The sequence below is a fragment of the Tasmannia lanceolata genome, unplaced genomic scaffold, assembly GCF_043159265.1.
Source record: "Tasmannia lanceolata isolate RefF3 unplaced genomic scaffold, GAP_Taslan_0.1 ptg000004l, whole genome shotgun sequence".
In the NCBI taxonomy this organism is placed as follows: Eukaryota; Viridiplantae; Streptophyta; class Magnoliopsida; order Canellales; family Winteraceae; genus Tasmannia; species Tasmannia lanceolata.
This window is the reverse complement of record NW_027518681.1, coordinates 8,017,816-8,041,745: the sequence shown is the minus strand read 5'-3', so window position 1 is coordinate 8,041,745 and position 23,930 is coordinate 8,017,816. Positions and strand designations below refer to the sequence as shown.

The 23,930-nt window shown below is 38.3% G+C and overlaps 2 protein-coding genes across 3 annotated transcripts; one reads left to right on the top strand and one right to left on the bottom strand.

Annotated features, from left to right (window-relative positions):
• Positions 1-2,705: 2,705 nt before the first annotated feature.
• On the bottom strand, positions 2,706-7,853 carry IRX9-L (Nucleotide-diphospho-sugar transferases superfamily protein). The gene is made up of 4 exons (XM_077377896.1): positions 6,567-7,853; positions 4,823-5,072; positions 3,603-3,808; positions 2,706-3,153 (listed from the first exon to the last, which is right to left on the bottom strand). Exons 1-3 carry the CDS (start codon positions 7,358-7,360, stop codon positions 3,638-3,640), a joined length of 1,215 nt encoding a protein of 404 aa, XP_077234011.1. The 5' UTR covers positions 7,361-7,853; the 3' UTR covers positions 2,706-3,153; positions 3,603-3,637.
• Positions 7,854-10,467: 2,614 nt separating this feature from the next.
• LOC143876205 (SPT2 chromatin protein) lies at positions 10,468-22,898 on the top strand. Of its 2 annotated transcripts, none has more exons than XM_077377901.1 (10): positions 10,468-10,588; positions 11,847-11,934; positions 12,012-12,250; positions 19,552-19,669; positions 19,747-19,824; positions 19,916-20,039; positions 20,148-20,608; positions 21,216-21,364; positions 22,148-22,237; positions 22,529-22,898. In XM_077377901.1, exons 2-10 carry the CDS (start codon positions 11,914-11,916, stop codon positions 22,626-22,628), a joined length of 1,380 nt encoding a protein of 459 aa, XP_077234016.1. In that variant the 5' UTR covers positions 10,468-10,588; positions 11,847-11,913; the 3' UTR covers positions 22,629-22,898. The 2 variants fall into 2 exon arrangements, with proteins under 2 accessions (XP_077234016.1, XP_077234015.1); XM_077377900.1 differs by having other exon boundaries at positions 12,009-12,250.
• Positions 22,899-23,930: the final 1,032 nt, after the last annotated feature.

The following is a 23,930-nucleotide window of genomic DNA, read 5'->3' as shown; positions in this document are numbered from 1 at the left end:
TCTTTATAATAACCTATTTATCTTCAATATGAATAATTTTGTGGATTCCAATTTCACTCCGTAACTTTCTTAAATAAAATTCCTTTAAATTTATTGGCTTAATAGCTTCTGAAACAACTTCATGGCTCACTATAGTTTGTAAATTTTTTTTTTCATTCTTTGGACGTACCACACTACCAATTTATGGCTTCTAGAACAACTCCAAGGCACACTGATGTACATTGTTCCTGCCATTGAGTTTTGGTCTTCTCCGAGGATTGAGGGTTAGATTTTTGCTGTTGAGGATCTTAGCACTTTAGAAGGATGAGTTTTCTAGTCTAAAGGAAGAAGTTATTCTTTCTAATTTCTTTTGAAATTTTGACTGTGTACAATCCTTGGTAGAACATACTAGGTCACTCCGATGGACAGTCCGATTTGAAATGGATCGTGACCATGACATGGGAATTATGATCCGAAGAACAATCAGAGATCTTTTTCGCTTTTGGGAGATACAAAGCGAAACAATAAACCTATTGATATTGGAAGACCAAAAAGATTCTTCCAATGTATCATTTATGGGTCCAGTGGAATTCATAGGTATAGAAATAATAGGTATAGGAAGAAGCCCCATCAAATAGAGATTTTTTGTTTTTATGTATTTCGATTGTTAATACGATATATAAGGACAGCTACTACAAGCAATACTACACCTTTGATCATGAAATATCGATTGCTTGTTGAACCCTATGAATCACGTGAAAGTAGGATACTCCAAATTCGGGGGTCAAAGAGTTTCATAAAATGTTCTTGGCGGAAAAAAATGTGAGTGAAAGATCCCACTGAATCGAATTCGATCCATGAATCTAAGAAATAGTGAGAATTCTTGATCTCTCTCAATTCAAAGATCCAGGATTTGAATTGATGTTGTTTCATTGATTCCTCCTAAAGATTTCATTTCAATTGGAATTTGGTTATTCGCGGTGTACGATGATCCTTGTCAAGCATTCATGGCTGAATGGTTAAATCGAACAACTCATAATTGGCAAATTTGCAGGTTCAATTCCTACTGGATGCACTCCAATGGGAGAGTTAAATAAGTCTATTGGAATTGGCTATGTATCAATGGAATCTCATAATCCATACCTAACGAATTGGTATGGTGTATTCATACCATAACATATGAAGAGTAAGAACTAGATTTCTTTTCTATACCTAAACCCTAACCCTATTAAACCATAAAGAGAGAGAGAGAGAGAGAGAGAGAGAGAGAGAGAGAGAGAGGCCTTTGTAAAGTGGAAGTACCACCCTTGACATTTGATCCAACAGCAGCTCCTCAAAAAGTGAGCTGCTGTTGGATCAAATATCAAGGGCAGTAGGCCTTACACCATATAAAATCTCCGTTTTTTACACCGTTGGACTTTTTCTATGAAATTAGAGGAAAAAGGAAGCTAAAGAAATGAGAATCTATTTTTCCTTTCATCCTACTTCTATATTACAAGGATTTTCTAGGCAATTTTAGGTAAAGCAATTTTCACAGCGGCTTTTTGCATGAGGAAACAGCCACCTCGGATGAATTAAATGAATAAGACATAATCTGCTAAAAAGTGAGCCTATGTGGTTGTTCTCTAGTGCAAAAGTCATCCGCGAAATGGCTTTTCACATAATTGCCTAGCAAAACCCATATTACAAACATCTAAACGGACTTTAGGTATCTTTGGTTGGTTGCATCATTTTCTTGTGAAAGTACGTGAAAAGTCTTTTTTTTTTTTTTTTTTACAATCAAACTGATTAATCCATAACAAAACTCCAAATTCATTCTTTGGAAAGATGCAACCAACCGAATAAAAGACTTGGATGGCAATTCTAGTCATCTGCCATATTTAGGTGTCAGTGTTCATCTAATACTTTCATAAAATTTGTAAAGAGGTTCCAGTAACATCAGGCTTCAAGTAAAAAATAGGAAAGTTGTTCCAATAGGGAACTGCTCTGAAAATAAAGAAAAGAAAATGATGGGCGATTTGGCTTTCAGTATTTTGGCATTGGTTGGGGATTCGAGCTCACTTTTTTTTTTTTTCTTGCATAGGTGTCGCTCCCAACTAGAAAAGGCCGGGCAGACAACCCCCTGCCATAGAGCATGACAGGGAAAACCGGCATAGCTAGACAGGAGTGCCCAAGGCTATGACAGAGGAAAGACCATGTGCACACGGGCATGGCAGTACAAATGTTGGCTTGTAGTCGCACGGTCGTACCTCACATCTATGTCTATATGCAAGATCCATGTGCAGCTCAGAAACTGGTGCAGCTCAGAAACTGGTGCAGACAATCAGATTGTTTAATTAAAACAAAGCACTGCGATCGTCCTTGTGTACGCTCACAGAGTCACAGAATGTGATTTCAGCCAGTGCTCTGAATGTCAAAGTGAAGGGATGATCCATTTTTTTTCTTTTTACAAAACAGATTTGCATTTTGCTAGTAGCCTTCTTAAAAATAAAGAATGCTCCAAATCAAAGAGCTAGTCAAAATAATGGAGAAAGGTCTATATCTCAATGACTACAAATGCATCGGGTATTGACGCCCAACGGAGAGAGATTTCAGCCATGCAACTCAAGGTGGGAACCACCATGTAATGCAAGCACACAACACATCATGATCTATGTATAAATATGAGAGAGAGAGATATGTATAAATATGAGAGAGAGAGAGAGAGAGAGAGAGAGAGAGAGAGAGAGAGAGATCATCCTTACTATTACCATAATCCAAATGTATATATATCCTTTTCTAATCAGATGATTGAATCTAATTGAAAACAGACAAAAGGGCCAGAGACCATAGAACAATTTACATGTGATGACAACAAAAAAAAGTAGCCATTTTCTTCACATGAACAAAAAAAATTGCTGAGGAAGCAGAGCTTCTTGCTGGAAACAGGCTCACTAACATTACAGAAAATTTGGAAAAAAAAAAAAAAAACACTTCTCCACAAGCGAAGGTGCCATTTGGCGTGCTGGCGAGAGAAGTCTGGAGCCAATTAAAAATCACTCTGCCACTAGTTGAATGTTTGTTCCCGCAAAAGAATATCAGACATAGTCTGAGATACAGCCTTCCACAGAGATGAGTGCTGATGATCAGCTGTCCAATGCAAAGCCCAAAAGCTCGAAACCTATCCAGGAGCATCTGAAAATGTTATAAAATACAAGAACTTATGAGAATAAGGAAATCTTAGGGACAAATGGAGAAATGAAGATAAGTTACAGAACCACCCTTTCTGTAAGGATTGAAAAAGTTCTGATCTTCATAAATTGATCAAATAATGCCCAGCAAGACTTGATTTCTAAAAGAAAAATAACAAAATGACGAAATCACCTAACGAGCAGTGATAAAAGAAATCATGCTCCGTATTAAAAAGAATGTTTTAAATGGACGCCTTTTCAGAGACTATGTATTAACATCGACTCCAAAACTCAAGAACATTAAGATAGGCCAATTAAAAATCCAGAAAAATTCTCCAGCTGAACTTTTACCCTTGATAAGATTAGTGTTTTTTCGTTAGTTCTGGAATTGACATTTGCCATATCTAGAAAAAAGGAAATGTGCTATGCAAGAAGGAATATTGAGATACGAACCTGTCTCGGCAAAGAACGATGCAGCGGGGAAATTACTACTTGGAGGGGATAACAACATCAAGGTTCTTCTGTAGTATCCAACCGTGAGGATAAGAAAGACCGTGAGCTTCTAAATGGAGGTGCCAGTTCATGATCCTCGAACAGTCAGGAGGTATGCCTTCCATTTGGCTTTCATCTTCAACTAACTGCTCTATAAATGTGGTTTCCTGCAGCCGTAGTAAAAAAAGTATACATTATATCATGGAAAAATGATGAAGTTGCAGAAGCTGCACCTTAGTTTACAAAAAAAAAAAGTGTTTGGGGCTATAGGATTCATTATTGGAATGAGTAAATTGGACTCCTTGGAAAAAGATTACGGGGGAGAGAGAGAGAGAGAGAGAGAGAGAGAGAGAGAGAGAGAGAGAGGGAGGTTTTTTGTTGAAGAAGTTGTAGCAATAAGATGTAAGATTCAGTGCAATAAGCACTTTGGTTTCAGAGCAAACAAAATGTAGTTTACCAAAGTTGATAAAGGGGCATCAACTTAAAGGTTCGCCAAATTAATAAGTCTGCCACTGTTAATTGCTTTTACTTTTTGAGAAAAGATGAATTTCATTAAAGAGGAAACCACATTACAAAGGGCGCAGAGATTGCCCCCACATGCAAAGAATAACAAGCAACATCACTCTGTCAATCATATTCCATAAAAACAGAAAATACCAAAAAACGGGTAATCACAAATATAATGACAGAAAATAGTCAAAATACAACTATCAGCTTAATATCACGTTCAATTCAGTATTTTCAATTTGCACTTCTAGACCAAACTAATACCAACATGAGAACAAGCAGAACAGGAAAATGCCACCGAGTTAAAATCAGCAGGATTCAGTGATCCACGAAAACTTGGGTAATTTCCAAAATCTTGAGGTTAATTCACTCCGTAAAAACTAAGGGCTCCTTAACTAAGTTCACCATTTCTATTCGAGTGCAGTTTAAGAAACTGAGACTAGCAATTCCTGCTTGTGGAAAAGACTCAAGACTAGGTCATCCAAGTCAGCAGTCCCAAGATGCTTACAACTACAACAAGCTTGTGTATCTTTCTAAAGAAAACTTGGATCGTTTGTTACCATATCCTGATATACTAAGGTACTTTCACCATTTTCTGAAGAAAAATATTCACAATGAAACTAAATAGAGAAAAATTGTGGAATATGAAAGAACCTAAAAGGGATGGCACATACTTGAAACCCCTCCTTCACCGTGTCTAACTGCCGTATGGCACCTGAATTGGGGTGGTGCCATCTCTTGCGGTCCCATAGTATTGTGCTGTTGAATGCAAATCCTGACATGTCAACATGAAACCTTCGAAGTTTCTTACTCTTCTCATTTGTGTGCCACCCTATTACTTGAGTTCCATTGCACACTGGACCCTCCACTATTGCCTTGGCTTTGTTTTGAGCAAGCATGGCCACAGACCAAGTGCCAAAGCGCCTGCAAATAACATCAAGACCATTGTCACGGACTGTGAAATGAGATCAAGAACACATGAAAGAAGAAGACTCGATAAGGGAAAAGTCTGAAGTTCATAAAAAATAACTGCGAAGTAACTTTAACAAGCCACTGTTCTGCGAGAGAGAAAATAAAAGAATGTTTCCAGTTCTTTCATAAGAATCACATTACAATCCCGGTTCCATACAGAAGGCAAAAAAGAAGGGTGTTTGTTCTACATAAATGGTACTTTAAGCCTTTTCTTGCGTGACATTTCTAAATATGTTGACAATAGAAGCACTGAAGTGCCAAGAACTACAAGCTTTATGTTGAAATGAAAAAAATAAAAAGACTACACTAATTGAAATCTGACAGAGGATACTAATTGAATAGATTAAGTGCGGTAGTCTTTAGCATAAAGACACGAATATTTAGGATGAAACATGCAACAAAAAGTATGCTATAAACAAAATTTTGGAAGATCGAACATATTTAAAATTCAAACATATATGGCATACTTTGGTCATATAAAATTGAATTAAGAAACAAAAATGATGTGGTGATTCATGGGACTGACTTGAAGCCGAGCGTGGACACAAAAAGCTCATCACAAAATATTGCAAAAGCAATCTCGGTACAGTGTCTTCAACCATATATCCTCAAGAACCCATCCCTTACCTCACAATTAAATGCCAAACGGATAAAAAATTCCCATCGGCAGATCAAAATATCCATAAATCCGATCTAGTAATGCAAATAACAGAAACTGGAAATAAATACAAAGCCAGTTTTATAGATGAATTAACAAGCAAATATATCATAAAAGGGAAACAATTAAAGAAACAGAAACTTGCAAGGAGAAATGGAGAAATAGAAATCTGAGAAGCTCAAGAAACTCGAAAGCAAGTCCAAGAAGCACTACCTAGCAAGAACAAAGTCATAAGAAAAATTCTCATACACACAACTAGGAAGACCAAGAAAGTAGGAACCCAGTTCCCATGAGCACTATCTAACAAGAATGGAGCCTGCAAAGAGTCAGCAAGTATCCATTCATTCAAATGATTGAGTTTTTGAACCCTTCCAAGTTTTGGGGGTTCTAAGGAAACCAGATACATGTCAATTTGGTACGAGCCATGATCAGTCAAGTCAATTAAGCAAGTTATTTGAGTACTTGATTGACTTCCTAACACTATTTCTAATACAAGATGAAACCCAACAACAAAAAAACTAGTTTCCTAGTCCTGCAATAATAGTCACATTGAATCGTATAACTTGAAAATTGTAAATCAACCCATTCATTGATATATTTTAATCATTTTAATTTGATATAATTAGTACCTCAAGCAACTACTTCCACAGTTGCATTGGAAGATATTCAAACAAATTCAGACACATTTCCAATAAAATGAAATAATTCAGCAGTTTCCATACAGGGCGACATGAATTATCTGTTAGAAGCTCAAGACAGATACTTCATGAAGATGAAAAAAGCAATACCTGATTTCCCTCAAATGTTCAAAAAGCTCGAGCGAATAGACATTATCGTCATCTGCAAAATAGACAATTCCATCCAGCTTATGGAGTTCAATATGCTCGAGAGCAGCATTCCGCTGATGAACACCTCTGTCCTTTATATCTGTGGAATTCTTCTTACACACGATATGCTGATACATGACACCAGATTTTCTTAATACCTCTGCAGTTTCTGTCGAAGCCGAATTCATCTCCACAACAAGCCACAAAAGAGGTGAGGGAACAAGCCTCAGAGTATAACCCAATCGATTTAGGTAAAACCCCTGAAGCGCACGATTATATGTCGGCGTCACAACTATCAATGTCTTCTGAGGACTGAATTCCAACCTCTCTTCCTTCTCTCTCTTCCTCTCCAGCTCCACCATCACAATTCCCTCATGATTTACAGTTTCCATCACTTGATTCACACGCCTAACAACACTACCTAAATCCTGATGTTGAGAAGGCTTCATCTCGAACGAGAATTCGTTATTGTTTAGAATATCATCAAAATTGGCAAAAGGAGTAAACCCTAGCAAGAATCCTAACATAAAACAGAACATGAAAACGTAGAGAGAACGCTTCCATGACCGTGGACTCTTTCGTGAATAAGTCTGAGGGAAAATCCACATCAGAAACCTTCTAAATCCGATTAAAAGCGACGAAGAAGAAGAATAATTCGAAGAATATATATGCTTCGGTGAATAGAACGGATTCCCTCCGTTCTGATAAGACCGATCACGATACGCAGGGGACTGTGTTCTTCGAATCGACGCCATGATAACTCAAATCGAAGCATATAAAACCCTAACTCAACTTTTTCTAATCATTCCCTAGGGTTTCTCGTATTCTCCAATCCGATCACAAAATTTTCTACTCGATCGTACAAAAATATGCAAATCAAGCAAAATCTAACAAGAAACAAACAAACAGGCAGCTAATAATGATCTGTAATTGGAAAAAAATTAGAAACAAGAATCAAACAAATTCAAGAACAAGATCCAGAGAAGAGCTGGCATCACCGGAGAATCGTCGGCGATTCATAAAAAATCCAGATCGAATTGCGTTTCGGAATTTGGATTAGTTTTTCCAATTTTCGCGAGCTATTGTTCAGATTTTCATCGTTCGTCTTTGTTTTATAAGATTTCTGATCTTTTTCTTTTCCTTTTTTTTTTAATTTCTCAGAGAACGTGTGCTGAGAGAAGATCCTGGATCTTTAAATTTGGAGTGACGAGAGTTTAAATTACATAAAAAGCCCTATCTTTACTAAAAGATGTACTGTGAGGATGGGCTGCCCAATGCGCATGCCCTCGCTTCATTATATTGTGCTTACGTGGCGCGCCTAACGCGGAAAACCAGCGCATTGTAGCAAAATGCCACCTGGCGACCTTTTCGTCCAAAACATCTCACGAGAAATATGAAGGGTACTACTGATAAATTCGCATCGCCTGTAGGATAATTCGAACAACTGTAAAGAAGGGTATGGCCTATGGGGCAGACTTTAACGTTTTTAAAGTGTAATGGGTGCGAATTATCCTACAGGGGTGCGGATTTATCATTGCCCAATATAAAATCTGGAGAAGTTGTCTCACCCCCGCCGCGACTACAGTACGTCGCCTAGAAATCCACCTTCCACATTTTTGTGAACGGTTGCGATTAATCTCACTGAAAAACATGTATTTAATTTCAGCCCTTCAAGAAAATGTCAAAGCCTGATTTCTGGTTGAACGTTGAAACTATCTCAGATCTTGAAGATGCATTTTTTAAATAAATAAACATGATATTTAAAATGACCAAAATATCCCTTTTTAAGGTCTAAACTTTCTAATAAATGTCATCTCAACAAACACGGTTAGTAGGCCTGCATGGCTGCATCAAGCAAATACTGATCCAGGTCTCCCTGCCCAGCAGGCAAAAGATGATCCAAGTGCCTTCAGAATACTGATTTAAATCACTCGGGGGCGTTTGGATTCACAGTTTTTAGAATCCAGGATTTCTTCAAAATTATAGCTAAGAGACAAGAGAAGAAGCGGATTAGCCGTCGTTTTTGACTCATTTTTTACTTCTCTCGCCTTTCTTTTTGTCAGCAAAAGAGTAGCAGATCGTCCCATGTTTTCAGGTATTAGAAATCTCATGATGTAGGAGAGATTTTCAAAACTTGGTTTTCTCACTTAAAATTAAAGAAATACTGTTAGGAAAGCATGCAACAGCCATATCATGAACCCTCTTTTACACTGTTTTCAAACTAAAAATCAGAATTCTAAAATCTGCGTATCCAAACGGCCCCTTGGGAATGCATAGGTAGGAGTTTAGAAGGAATTTTCAGAACTATGGGTCACTCTAGAGGAGTCCAGCAGATTTTGGTTTAACTTGGGAATGCATGGGTAGGAGTTTAGAAGGAATTTCGGATCACCAGGGATTTGATGTCCTGCATTAATCGTGAAGAAATAGTGACAGTAAAATCCTAAAAAGTTTTACATACTGAGGGGTTGAGCCTTAGCTCAATGGTGAAGCCTTACATCATGGACCCATCTGCGGTACAGACCAATAAATGTATGGATTGGAACATCCAAATAAGTGGGTTGTACTATACTTGCCTATTTCAGTCATTTTTTTGTGGAGAGAGGGAGGAGGAACGCGACATGATAGGGATGAGAGTGCAAAACGGGGAGAGCGGGACAAGAAGAGAAGACCATAAGAAACAACAGTAAGATATTGTCTTGATACAAGATCAAAATCCTTCGAAAGATAGACAAAATCTTAAAACCAATGGGGATTATGAACATCGAAGACAAGACCAAATGAAGAAGGATCCTAACAGCCTCATCTTTATATTAATTAGGTTACTCTTTTTCCTTTTTGTAGCATATGGATTAAAAAATAGTTTCTAATCCAGTCTGAATTCGATTGGTTTACATACCTACTTTAGAATGAAATTTAGGGTTATAAATGGATCCACTATGTCTTGGACAAGATCCATTTAGATATCACACCGGTAGGTTCCCTTTTGGATCTTATTTTTTGAGTCGTTGTCCTATGTCCTACTTACATCTCTACACAGTTAGGTTGTATGATTAGGAAAGATGAAAGCCCAAAGAAAATCAATAGTGGGGAGAATAGTTGTCGCAACTAAAAAATGGCTAAAACCATGAAAAATGAAAAGTTATTTGTGGTTTTGAGTATGGCTTTTAAATGTTATCAAAGTATTTTCCAAATGAGGAAACTGTTCCTAAGCTATTGCTTATCTAAGCTTATCTAAGCTATAGCTCAAAAATATTTGTGGCCCCACATTTTCTGGGGATCCAAAAAATGGGCAGAAACATGGACACACATTGGTTGTTCATTTTCCACTCCACCTTTTACTGGGGTTTGGATGATCCTATAGGGCTGCTTTTTGGTACACACCCTATGTATGGAAAGCGGACACGTTCCTCTTTCCAAATAGACACGAATAAATTAAATTACGAAGGATAACTTTTACATTGGCCCCTTCTATTATGATCTAGACGCTCCATTCGGTTTTAAGGTAAGTCTAGGTCATGATCCAAAATAATTTGGGACCTTAGCATATGGACCCAATAGATACAATCGGATTCCATGGCTCCCCCAAACTCCTTCCTTATCATGGTTAGGATCCTTTGGATCCACCCCGTTGACACCCCTACTCGATGTCAATAAAATCCGTTCATTTGACACCACTCACCGTGGAAAAAGAAAAAAAGTTGAGGCCCACCACGTGGATAAAAGTCATCAATTCACGCGTGTGGGTCCGAATACGCCTCATGATATGATAGAGTACGATTAGTACATAAAAACGTAAAGAGTGGGGAGGGTTACGCCACAAGCGCACGTTAAGAACCCTATCAATATCGATTTGCACGTAGATGGGTTTCTAACCATTTCTAGGGTTTCGAATACCGTTTTGCCTCTAGAGATCTCGATCTGGATTTTTTCCCTGTCATGAGCTCCTTCGATTCCATATCTCCCGTTTCGCGTTTATTACAGTGGTAAGATTTGGTATTTCTGGATTGTTCTTTTTTATGGTGATTTTCTAGGTTTATGTGTAGATCGGATTTGTTTGCTACTTTCTTTGATTCTTAGGGTTTTGATTACAGATCTCGCTTGGAATGTTTTTTTATTTATTTTGACCTTTTTTTCTTTAGGTTTTGTGAGATTAGGGTTTCAATTTTGCCGGTCCAATCGTTGTGATTTCGAATTGTTTTTTTTTTCTTTTGCTCTTTTTTTTTTTCGTTCATTATCAATTATGCTTGATTTTGCATGACTAAGGTCAGTTTTTTTTTTTTCCACATATGGTCGTCATTTTTTTTTTAAGTAAGTTTTTTCAGCACGATAATCATGGCAAGTTGTTTTTTCTCTAAAATTTCAAGTGATCAATAAATTTGCTAGCTTGTTCCTGCTGGGAAAATTGCCTTGTTTCCACCACCACTAGTTACCTAAGATATAGAGAGGCAAGAGAAAAACATTTTTCTCTTGGTGTGGGAGGCTCTTTGTGTGGCCACTGCAGAGAACTGGGTTTTTTCTCTTGGGTTTTTCTTGTGTTTCTCGAGTATGGTCTTGGTTGAGAGGACAAGGGAAAGCAACAACTTTGTGGGTTGCGGGGTTGCAAGTTAGTCTTGTTGTAACCCGTGTATATTGTTTTCTCATAGTGGAAGATCGTGTTCTCGCCCGTGGACATAGGCATCTTGGCGGAACCACATAAGATCTCGGTTTTCATCTTGTGGTTTGTGTTTATTTTTACTTTTCCGTTTATTTGTGCATGATCGGATCGGATTTGCCTAGAGGATTTTCTTAACAGTTCCGAATTGCGACAGATAATTCAGAGTTCATCAATTTGCAGTATTATAAGAGATTCCCTTCCTTCTCTCTCAATTTGAAAGTATATGGTGTTCTTCGATTTATCCGTGTTTTTAGGTTTTAAGTACTTTTTAATGGATGAATGTACTTTCTTCGTTTCTTGACCCTGAACTCTTTTGATGATTTATATTTTCATTTCTTTTCTTTTTAGAAGAGAAGTTTTGTCGGCTTTGAAAAGTTTGATTTAGTTCCTCATAATTTATTGATAAATATGAACATGTACAGACTGAAATTACAGAACATCTTATATATCGAATTCAATGATAACTTATATTTTATACTGGGTTTTAGTTTCTGGTTGGTTTAATGATAAAGACAAATATGGATTTGGTTTTAGCATGGTTATCGTTAAGCTTGGTTGAGATTTATCTTCTTTTTTTTGTCTTTCAGGTGTTGAAATTTGTAGTTGCTTTCTCTGCAACTTGATCTAGCAACATTCTTGGTGATTTTACAAGCAATGCGGAATTATGATAGAGCTGTAAGTTTGAATTGTTTGAAAAAATCAACAAGTTATTTTTATGTGTATAATTATGTTACGAGACCCCTTTTCAGCAGGATTTCCATCAGAGAGATGTTGATTCAGACGAGTATGAAGACTATGAGGAGCTAGAGGAGGATGGAGCTGAATATGAGGAGGATAGAGAGGAAGAAGACCCAAAGCCCACAAAGGAGGAACTGGAATATCTTGAGTCGAGGCAGCGGCTAAAAGAAAAAGTCCGGCAGCGTTTGAAGAAGGAGTCTTCTGCTGCCTTTGGTAATTCTCAAGAAAAGAAGAAGAAGCCTCCGAATGACAAGTTAGTGATGCATTTATTTTCACCGCTTGGTTCCATGAGTTGTATTTTTGGAGGAAATAGTTTATCAAATCTCTGCTTTGAATATGGTTTTGTGATAGCTTGTTGAATTCTGTCTCCACTGTTTGCACTACTCTACCATTTTTATGTTCAAAGATTGTTGTTCAATTTTGTGATAGCTTGTTAGTTCCATGTTTCCTATTTGTATAAGCTGATCATTCTTCATGCCGGATGAGGCTAGGCTGGCACGAAGAGACACTTATTTTGTGATAACTTATCTACTCGATTGTGTAGCAGCACTTTTCTCATGAGTCCTCTCTCTCTCTCTCTCTCTATATATATATATATATATATATATATATAAGAGAGAGAGAGAGAGAGAGAGAGAGAGAGAGAGAGAGAGAGAGAGAGAGAGAGAACTGTTGGTGAGCTTAAGCGCACCATTTTTTTGGTGCGCTTAAGTTGTTATAACGCCTCCCATTGGTGCGCTTAAGCGGGACGCAGCGGGACCCAAACATTTAAACGAATGGGAGGCGTTATAACAACTTAAGCGCACCAAAAAAATGGTGAGCTTAAGCGCACCAACAGTTTTCACACACACACACACACACACACACACACATATATATATATATATATATATATATATATATATATATATATATATATATATATATATATATATATATATAGAGAGAGAGAGAGAGAGAGAGAGAGAGAGAGAGAGAGAGAGAGAGAGAGAGAAAACGGTTCCTACACATATGTGTAGATAAGTTATCTACACACTAGCTTAAAATACAGTGGGGGCCACATTATTTGGGTGATCCAAACCATTCATTTTTAAGGCCCTCATATAGATAGGGTGTCCATAAAAAATTAGATCCATAGGATCATCCTAACCATTAGAACTGTGGAGGCAAAAAATGGACTAATTTGTGAAGGTTTAAAGACATCCATTTTACCTCCACAAATCGTAGGGTTGGGATGATCCTATGGATCTGATTTTTTGTAGACACCCTATCTATGTGAGGGCCTTTAAAATGGATGGCTTGGATCACCCAAACAATATGGGCCCCCACTGTATTTTAAGCTAGTGTGTAGAGAACTCTCTACACATATGTGTAGGAACCGTTTTCTCATATATATATATATATATTAAAATTTCTTAGAATCTATTAGACCTTAAAATGTCTTTATTATGCAAAACACATACATAAAAAACAAATTACACACTGGGCGGAGATTAACCTACACACAAAAACTCTCTACTTACATCCCAATTAACGAGTAAATCCAATGTTTCATTCGCATTATGGAGGGTATGAGAAAAAGAGATAATATAATTACAAATGTTAACAATCCCCATGATGTAGGACGGTCAAAGGAAGGGTCTAGACATGTTGCTTTGATACCAAACCGATGTACGATAGATCTATGGAAAGAACATTAGGGGTGAAGAGGATGGTGAAAATTGGGGTTTTGGATCATAAAATATTTGATTAGACTGAAAAAATATTTCCACTAGGTTTTGGGTAGTTTAGAAGGATGCAGACGTATGCCGGGAAGGTATAGTAAGGCATGAGCAGAAATGCGCGGATTGACCTACACACAAAATCTCCCTACTGACATCTCCATTAACCAGTAAATATGATGTTTCATTCGCATTATGGAGGGTATGAGAAAAAGAGAATATAATTACAGATGCCAGAGATTTCATTAATAATTCCCATGATTTAGGACGGTCGAAGGAAGGGTCGGGATGTGTTGCTATGATACCAAATTGATGTAGGATGGGACTATGTAAGGGATGCTAGGGGTGGATGGGTGAAAATCGGGGTTTTGGATCATAAAATATTTGATCAGAAAACATTTCTATTGGGTTTAGGGTAGGTTTAGAAGGATGCATATATATGCGGAGAAGTTGAAGTTATAGTAAGTTAGTAACGCATGGGTGGATTACTGAAGCTTTGATATCAAATGCGCGGATATGGTAGCGGAAGCAAAGTAAGAGAAGGTAAGGAAAAAGAAGGTAAAAGGGAAGTTGAAAGAGTTGGAAAGGGCTTGGAAAAAGGGATTAAAGGAGGTTTATGCTTCCCCTTTATCTAAGCTTCAAGCGAAACTCAAGTTTCTTCAGAAACACTTAAAGCAATGGAAAAAGCAAAGATTCAGTCTTTTACGGAAACAAAAGAGAAAACCATCCGTGCATCTGGACTGTTTGGATGGAGTTTTTCTCTGTCCTGACTTGTCGGAGAACTTTTGTAACTTCATGGTATACCCATGGATTGGCCGGTTCCTATTTGGAAGGATGGAATTTCTTAACCACTGCAATTTCTACTCCTGAAAAATAGTTTAGCGCATTCTTTGTTGCTATTATGGGGTATGAAACCAATTAAATTTTTTCTTGAAGTAGTTATAGTTACTCAGGTAATCCTAAGGGAATTAATGGATGTTGGGTTAATGCTATTCAAGAAAGGGGTTCTTTGGTTGTTAAGTTTTATGGGATCTTGGAAATTACCAAGGAAAAGGAATTGTTGGGAGTTCAAGAGTGGGTTGGGAGGCTATTGGGTAGAGAAAGTTTCAAGAATTGGTTAATGAAACAAGACGTTAAAGATTGTTGGGAAAGTCCTTCAAGTTGGTGGTTAGGATCAAGAAGGTTTCTTGGTGGTAGTTACTGTTGGGTTGATGATGCAAACCCGAAGGCTCGCGAATAACTGCCAGGATTTTAGGAGCTCAATGGGACCAAACTGTCACATTCATATAGGCATATCCACATCCCAAATTAAATGAACAAGCAATAAAAGATGATTAATTGCAACTTAAATAAAGAGTCAACAAATGGCTTTAAAGAGAACTCATGATTGGGAAACATTCTTTACTAAGTATAAATGCATAAAATAACTTAATTAATGTAAAAAGAAGAGGATTTAAGGTTCAAACATCTAACTTTATTCCCTGATAAGTTGCTGTCCACAGACAAAAATAAAGATCTATGGCCCAAAAATTTATTAGAAAATGACAAAAGGCTCAAAATATGCTAGGGTAACTTATGGGTAAGGTTCCTATGGTTTCCAAAGGCTAAGGGGTCCTAAAAGGGCTGAAATCAAGGAACAACCTCACCATAAAAACTCAGCAGTCCTTTCGCTTTGAATCTTGCTAGCAAAGAGACCAAGAGAATGGGGAGAAGCCCGTGGTCGCGTTCCGAAATTCCGGACAGCAGTGTGCCTCCAAGTAAGGGATGAAATGAGTTTGAGAGAAGAGAATAAGAAAAAGAAATCAAGAAGAGAGGAAGGTAACGAGATAAGAATCAAGAAAGTGTATGAAATAGAAGGGGGAAATAGAGAGACCAAGAGGGAAGGGAAAAAGAGAGTGCGAGATCGAGAGAGAAGAAGGATTGCGAGTGAGAAGGAGAGAGAAAAAGGTCAGAGAGAGAGAGAGAGAGAGAGAGAGAGAGAGAGATGAGAAGAGAAGAAGGAGGGAAGAAGAGGCTACCTCGAAAGGGGAGAGGGGTACGCCCATGGCGTGGAGGAAGGGGAGAGATAGTGACGCCCTAGGGTGTGTTGGAGAAGGGAGGCCGTCGGCTCCTCTTTTCTTCTTTTTTCTTCACAATGTTTCTAAACTAGGTTTTCTCCCCTCTTGCTATCTCTTTTATATTGCTTTGTTGGTGGGCCCCTTTGCTAGCTCACTTAAATGAAAGTGAAAAGACTGTCATACCCCTACTCACAAAGAAGAAGAATTAGTAGCATAAGGGCATTATAGGAAAAACTAGCTAAACAATAGGGTAAAAGGCAAAAGTGGTGTGTGCAAAGGTGGGCCCTAGATGATGTGGACATCCCCCACATCTAGGATAATCCAATAATGTCAAATAAGTCCAAATAAACCAAAATAAATAAGTGCAAACATAACAAAATGGTGATCCAACGGTCGGATTACATCAGTTAAGGAATGGATCAAGAAGTGGGTTTTCTTTGGGTTAATCGGTTAACAAGAACATGAAAGGGTGGTTGGTTAAAATAAGGGTTAAGGTGTGGTCTCAGGTATGACTCATGAAGGTGGAAGGCCGGCTAGTTTCATGTGCAAAAAGGATGGCAGCAAGGTGGGATTATGTGACTTATTTGGATGCTAAAATTGAGAAAGGAAGGGTAAAAATCGGCTGGGTTGTGGGGTGAAAGGCTACTCTTGAGCTTGGATATGGGACTGTTTGGGATAAGGTAACGATAGAGATTAGTCGGCTATGTTACAGGGAAAGGGTGGGTATTGTGCAGCTGACTATGGGAAGAAGGGTGGCGGAAAATATGTGAAGTGGGAGGGCTGCTCGGCTGAGAATTACATGGGAAAGAGATGGGTTTAGGTTGAAACTTGAGGAAGGTTATGGGCGGCTTTGAGGTGCTGAAACTCGGGGAGTTTTGTGGGTGGAACTTCAGGGTTTGAAGGTGGCTTGATGAAGGGTAAAATATGGCTTGGCTTGCTTGTGATCGGGTGTGGTTTGTGATCTGGGAGGAGGAAAAGGGGCTCTTCTTCAATAGTGATGAAAAAAAACCCTGCATAATACAAGTTAGATAATTAAAAGAGAAATTGAAGTTTTCATGGAGAAAACTTACACCTTTTTTTTGAATGGCAGCATATTTTATTAAAATAAGCAAAGACTGTGATGGTCAATACATAGAGAAAAATAAAAGACAGAAAAAATACACATCCAGGGGTATGCTTAAAGAAAAAAGGGCAAGAAGAAAGTGGGTGGCGGGGGGAAGGTTTGTACAACTCAAGAACATCCTTGGATTCTCTTGCTTGCTTATCTGTTACTTTGTTCGCTGAGCTTCTAATGTGCTGAAAAGGAGATTGAAGAGCCTCCCACCTTCGATCCTGAATCTCTTCAAAGAAATGAGCAAACCACCATGGCTAAGAATGAGATCCTCTAAGCCATCTAATGACATTGATGGAATCACCTTCGACCACTACATTATCCATGATTTCTTTCTCCAATAATTTTATGCCCTGGAGCACAGCTCGCACTTCCGCCTCATTTGAGTTGATAACTTCAATAGGGCCCGCGATAGCCCATCTCATCGATCCTGTCTCACCTATAAGGACACCCCTAACTCTTGCTTGTCCAGGGTTCCCATCAAAATTAAGCTTAAATAGGCCAGGGGCCGAAGGAGTCCGCACTTGCACTGTCAATGGCCATGCCTCAACACTAAGACAGAAACCCTTCTATTCCATCCATAAGTCATAAATCCATAACTTGGGAGGATTTTCACCCATGAAATCGATAGGGCTATTACTTTTTAGAAAAGAGAAGAAGAGTGCTTACTTTTTTCTTTGAGAACTCTAGCATTTCTCTCTTTCCACAACACCCATATAGTTTCTAAGAGTGACGTTCCATAAAATCTTGGCCCTTATTCGTCCACGGAGCCAAAGTCCAACATTCCAGCAAGTCAATGAGATTGGCTTGGAAGACCCAGGCAAATCCAAATATGCATAATAATCCACTACATACTTCTCTGGCCAACTTACAATGAATGAACATATGCTCCATTGACTCACCGGCCTCTATACATAAAGCGCAATGTGTCTATAATCAAAATTTCCCGCATTCGCAGAAACTCCATCGTCTGGATTCTGTCAAGAAAAGCAGCCCAACCAAAAGCACAGACCCAGGCGGCGCCTGGAAAGACCACACTCTGGCTACTCTAGAGGTCACAGGGCAAGGCACTAAATGAAGATACATGGATTTGACGGAGAACTCCCCAGATGTATTCCAGATGCAAACACTTATCTACACTAGAAGACTTATTATAACACCCCTTTATAATTTCCAGCAATCTACCCACTGACTGCAATTCTCTCTCAAAGAAACTCCTCCTGAAAACCAGCTTCCACAGTACGGAGGACCCCCTTCTTTCAAAGCAGTCATTCATAAAAGCCTCCTTGGAATCAGCCACATTAAACAAGTTTGGAAAAATTTCTTTCAAAGGTCTAGAAGAGCGCCGCTTGTCATGCCAGAATCAAATCCGATCACCTGTATAGACTCTGAATCTTGTCCCTTCACTAAACTTGTGTTTACGTCTCAAGATATCCCTCCATAGTCACCCCTTATGCCTAAATTTATCTGTTTTTTTTTTGGACGCGGTAAATTATGGTCTTGCATCTCTTTTTGGTTGTACAAGTCAGACTGTTGCACAACAGGTCTTGTTTTTGAAACTTAAGTTCATTTGAAAGTTCTGTTAAGAATACATTTTTCACCTTAGTTGCAGGAATCTTCTACTAAGAAGGTGCTTCAAATGATCCTCTTGAAAAAGGTTGGAGAAATTGTGATGGATGCGTGATTTGGTTAAGCTGCAATTTTTTGAGTCAATAAGAACTGGAAAAAAAAAATCATCAAAATACTGGAACTAAATTTTAAAATGAAAAATTACCAAACTTCACTTAATCTAAGTTTCTAAATCAAAATCCCCGTATATTTTGTATAATAACAAAAATCATCGCATAGTTTACCAAAAAAAAAGTCGTTTCCTCCTTTTTATGGCATTTAACTACTTCGACTCTTATCCCCATTTTTCTGAAATCACATGAATACTTCCATAAAAGATAATTTATTCTAAGAATAATTTTAATAGCAATGGAAATTTCATTGAAATCAAAGATGACAGACCAAGCAAAGGAAATCGAGAAAAAAAAGCGGTGAGCTTGGATCGTTTCCTCCTTTTTATGGCATTTCACTACTTCGACTCTTATCTCCATTTTTCTGAAATCACATGAATACTTCCATAAAAGATAATTTATTCTAAGAATAATTTTTAATAGCAATGGAAATTTCATTGAAATCAAAGATGACAGACCAAGCAAAGGAAATCGAGAAAAAAAAAGCGGTGAGCTTGGATCGAACACACGACTTTCAGATCTCCTGTCTGACGCTTTCCCAACTGAAATACCCCTACTAGTCCTCCATTAGGAGGGGGACTTGATCCTCTGTCCTTGTGGTCAACAGCCACATGCTCAAGCCAACTGAGCTATACCAGCGTATTTTAAAAAGACATATTTCGTTAGTAGGGCTTGATCCTCCGACCTTGTGGTCAAATGTTTTTGCCTATTCATACATAATACAATTTTGATATTTTAAATAAGAATTTGGAACAATGCTTATCTTGCACAATGGGGATCAAGGCATTTCCAATTTTCAACCAGGGATTTCACTTTTTTCTAATTGAGAAGGTTCAAGAAATCATTTGACTGCCCCATCCTTATGCTTGTATCTGGATTTTGCATAATAATCATTCTCCTTTGTAAATGACTGTTATATTATGCAGTTATGGCTCCTTCTTTGGCCCTTCACAGCCTGTTATTGCTCGAAGAGTACTTGAAGAAAGGCGTTCAATTCTAGAAACTCAGCATATTACAGCCAAGGTTCCACATTCCCATTCTAGTGTATGTATCGTGGACCTTTGTTTTTACACTGCTTATTTTTCTATACAATCACTTTATTGTTTTACTTGGTACTGCAGACGAAAAAGGATCCGGTTTCTTCAATTGCCGGAGCAAAGAGCAATGTTCATGACCGGCCACCTAAAGTTGCTAATGAGGTATTATCGCAATCTTTATCATCTTTTGTGAGTCCATTAGAATCTCATTAGTATTATCTAAATGCATGTGATTAATTACCTGTCCATGCAGTTGAAAATGAAAGCACAGACGCTCAAAGATATGCGGGACTACTCTTTTCTACTGTCAGATGATGCAGAACTTCCTGAGCCTGCTAAGGAGCCTGCACCTCGGAAGGCTTCTGTTCCAAGTTCCGGTGTGTTGATTTTCTGTGGCCTGACATCTAAACATTGACTTAGAAAACTTTAAGCATACTTAGTATTTTCATTGAGAAGACTTATACAGGTTTCTGCTGATGTGGAAGATGCCCGACCCACTCATGTGCCATTAAAGAGCAAGCCAGCAATGAGCAAGCCTTCTAGGCCGGTTTCCAATGGGCGTGAAGAAAGGAACTCCATCTCAACAAATCACCAAATGCAAAATAAATTAGGGCACCAAAAGGTGGCTTCTGCAAGTAGGTCGGGACAGTCAGCTGATCCAAGAAAACTGCTGGGGAATAATGCTGGAAATGGGCCTGGCCGGCCTGGAGGGCCAAAAGCTCCACCTCCTAGGCTACCTGTTTCCTCGGTCGATAAGAAGTCTTCTGCAGTGGGTATAAACAGTTCTGTTCGGAAAGCACCTTCATTAAAGCCAATTTCTTCTGCCCAAAAGCAATATTCAGGACAAAGAAGGGATCCACGGGAAGCGGACAAGCCTAAGGGGATGCCAACACAGCCGTTGACTTCTTCAAAACCTCTGCTTAACACATCTTCGTTGAAACCTCAGGTTTACACGTGCCTCTCTCTCTCTCTCTCTCTCTCTCTCTCACACACACACACACACACACACACATACACACACTGACACACCCACGCACCTGCAGCCTAGACTACAAATGCCTCTAGACTAATATGCATTAGTATGTGTGGTCATCTTTTCATCACTGAGTGGTATTATGGTCATTTTATAGCAAATGTGTACTCTTATTTCACAATTCTACTAAAAGATCGTTCCATATGAGGCAGAGCAAGGCTCTGTTTCTCTTGAAGCTTAATCTTGGGCTTTATTTCCAATTATTAAGCTACCATGATACTTACCCTTTGTTTATGAACAAGATATGGGTTGCTCCTTAATATATTATCTTTTTGCTATATATTGATTCTCTCTTGTGTGCGCGTGCATTCATACTGCACAATTATAAATTCTCATACATACAATTGCGTGTATAGTGTTTATCACATGATTTGGTGTTACATCTCATACACAATTAAATTCTGGTACATACAATGGCGTGTATAGTGTTTATCACTTCACATGATTTGGTGATACATCTCAATAGTCTGCATGCTTTCCTGTTCTGCTCATAAAACTTTATCTGTTTGGAATTATTCAGATGAAGGCTCCTCCTAGACAAATCCCATCACGTGCTGTGCAAGAGGACCGTCCAAAGAAGAAGCAACCTGTGAAAAGATACTCAGATGAAGAGGACGACAATGAAGCTGATGCTGCATCGATTAGTAGAATGATCAGGGGCATGTTCAGGTCAGCTTTCTCTTTTTTGTTTTTGCTTCTTACACTTGTGTCTTGCTCTTGTATTCGATGTATTGATACCAAGATTCAATGAGATTTAAAGCCACTCCTTGTCCTGAAAATATGAAAAATTTCAAGTCACGGAAACAGCCTCTCTGTAAAGAAGGGGTAAGGCTGCGTACATCTAGCCCTCCCCAGACCCCGCAGTAGCGGGAGCCTCGTGCACTGGGCCGCCCTTTAATTTCCCAAAAGCTAGGGATTATTTTGATGATTGGCCAATTCAAGTTGCTAACAGGAATAACCTTTATCTTCCATGTTTGTTTTATTCCTGAAGAAAGAAAAAAAGAAGATTCTAAATATCAAATTCGACAAATATAGGAACTGCCAGTTGTCAAAACACCAATCAACCATGTCATTATGTCCTGAATTCCCCTACTGAAGATGATTCAACACCATGTTTCTTCAGAAAGCATCTGTTGTCAAAACTCGAAACCTTCAAATCATAAATAAGGAATCTTCTAAGACCACCTACTGGCAAAACAAATGAGATTATGTTCTGTAAATAATAAATATAATAAATAAGATCTTAGAACTCCTGATTCTCTTGTATGATTTTTGAGTTAATAAATCATGTTTCTGAAATTTGGCTGCACGAGTTGGATGATTTTTGAATTGATTATAGCTTTGAACCTTGATGAAATTTCTGCCCAATGGTGACATTCAAAAAAAAAAAAAAAAAAACCTGCCCAATGGTATTTTTGCTGAATTTAGGAGGTTACCTTGTGATTCTGACAGGTATAATCCTAAAAAATTCGCCGGGGATGACGATGATCTCAGTGACATGGATGCTAACTTTGCAGACATCCAAAAAGAAGAGAGGAGAAGGTAACGAATAGCACTGTCCTCTTTCCATGTTTCTTTTCCATGAATGATCTTTTAACCAATATGACTGATTGGTTTTAATAGTTGATTATTGGATAATACTGCGCAATGTTGTTGTATGGAATTTAGCATGTAGGTTGTAGACAAGAGAGAAAGTGATGAGACTTCTTCAGTCTCTTCCCATGAAAAATAATATAAATAACTATTTTATAAATTCGATTTCATGAATCTGAAATTATATACAGTGCCAACATCCATGTTTTCATTGACGTGGGTCGATTTGTTGCCTTGCAGTGCCAAAATTGCTAGAGAAGAGGATGAAAGAGAGCTCCGCCTCATCGAGGAGGAAGAGGAGAGGCTGAGAGCAAAGAAACGCAAGCTAGGCCAGCGGTGAAAATAGGAAAAGAAAAAAGGCAAACCAGTTATTTTCTCTTCTAATTTTCCCGTTTGAATTTTCCCCATTTGAGATCAGTGGTGATTTGTACTAGCTCCCTTTTTTCCTTCTACTTTTCTTACTTGATGAGAATCAATTAGTAAATTGCTCGGGCTATACATATATTGCCTTGAGTGATGCCAAAGAAGAGCAGAAAGTGCTCTGTTCTCCATTGATGGGCATTCAAGTTCTCCCTGTAAACTTTTTTCCTAGAGAAAAGAACATTTTAGAGATGAAGACCTCATGATGTTGCGATCAAAAGTTTTTAAAGAAATGAGTGCCAATATCTAAACGAAGGATTGTGGATATGATTCCACAGAGAATTGTATTAGTTTTTAACAGCCACTTGGCAGAAGGTAAAATAAGTCGAGTCTGGCATTATCAAAACGGGTTAGTGTGGATATCATCTTACGGGTTAATTTTATCATTTTCATCATTGGAAGATTTGAGCTGGGCACCATATAAAATCTCTACATGTTGAAGGGAGATGACATTTTCACCCCCCCTGCAGTATGCATGTTGAATTGTTGATCCTATTATTAATATTGAAAAATAAAAGGGAGATGATATTTTCACCCTCCTCCATTATGCATTCGCCCCCCTTATAACGTGAACAGTGAGCAACTTTAATGCTTTTTCGTTAAAAGGGGGCGAATGCGTACTGCAGGGGGGATATCAGTCTTTTCATACATTGGTAGGGGTGTCAATGGGTCCCCTTTGGATCCGATTATGTTTTGGTTATGATCAGTCAAATTGATTTTCTTTAAATTGTTATTTTTTGATCGGATTATGTTTTGGTAATGATCCGTCAAATTGATTTATTTGTTGTTTGAAAGATTTTTGGATCCTACTAAGTTTTGAGTCACAATACATTTTCAATCGGACCCTCAATCGGAGTGTCCTTAGTCCTACTTATGGCTTTGGGTTTGGGAAGGGAAGGATGAAACTATTGTGCCCAAATCCAGTTAGTTGTTAACGTTCGGATTCTTTGGACCTATGTGACTCTCCGGGTCCAACGGTAGAGCTGATACACGCCCTTAAACTTGTTGGATTAGAAAAGCGTAGTAATTAGGGGTGGGAATGGTTCGGTTTGACCCCAAAAACAAGCCGAACCGAATCGGTTTGGTTTCACTCTCATGAATTCGCATATGGACTGAAACTGTCCACTTCTATGGCTAACTTTCCCTCCCAGACTTTTCGAAGAGCTACGACTCTTAAACTCGAAAAGGGACCGAACTGAACACTTAACTAACTGAGCTTTTT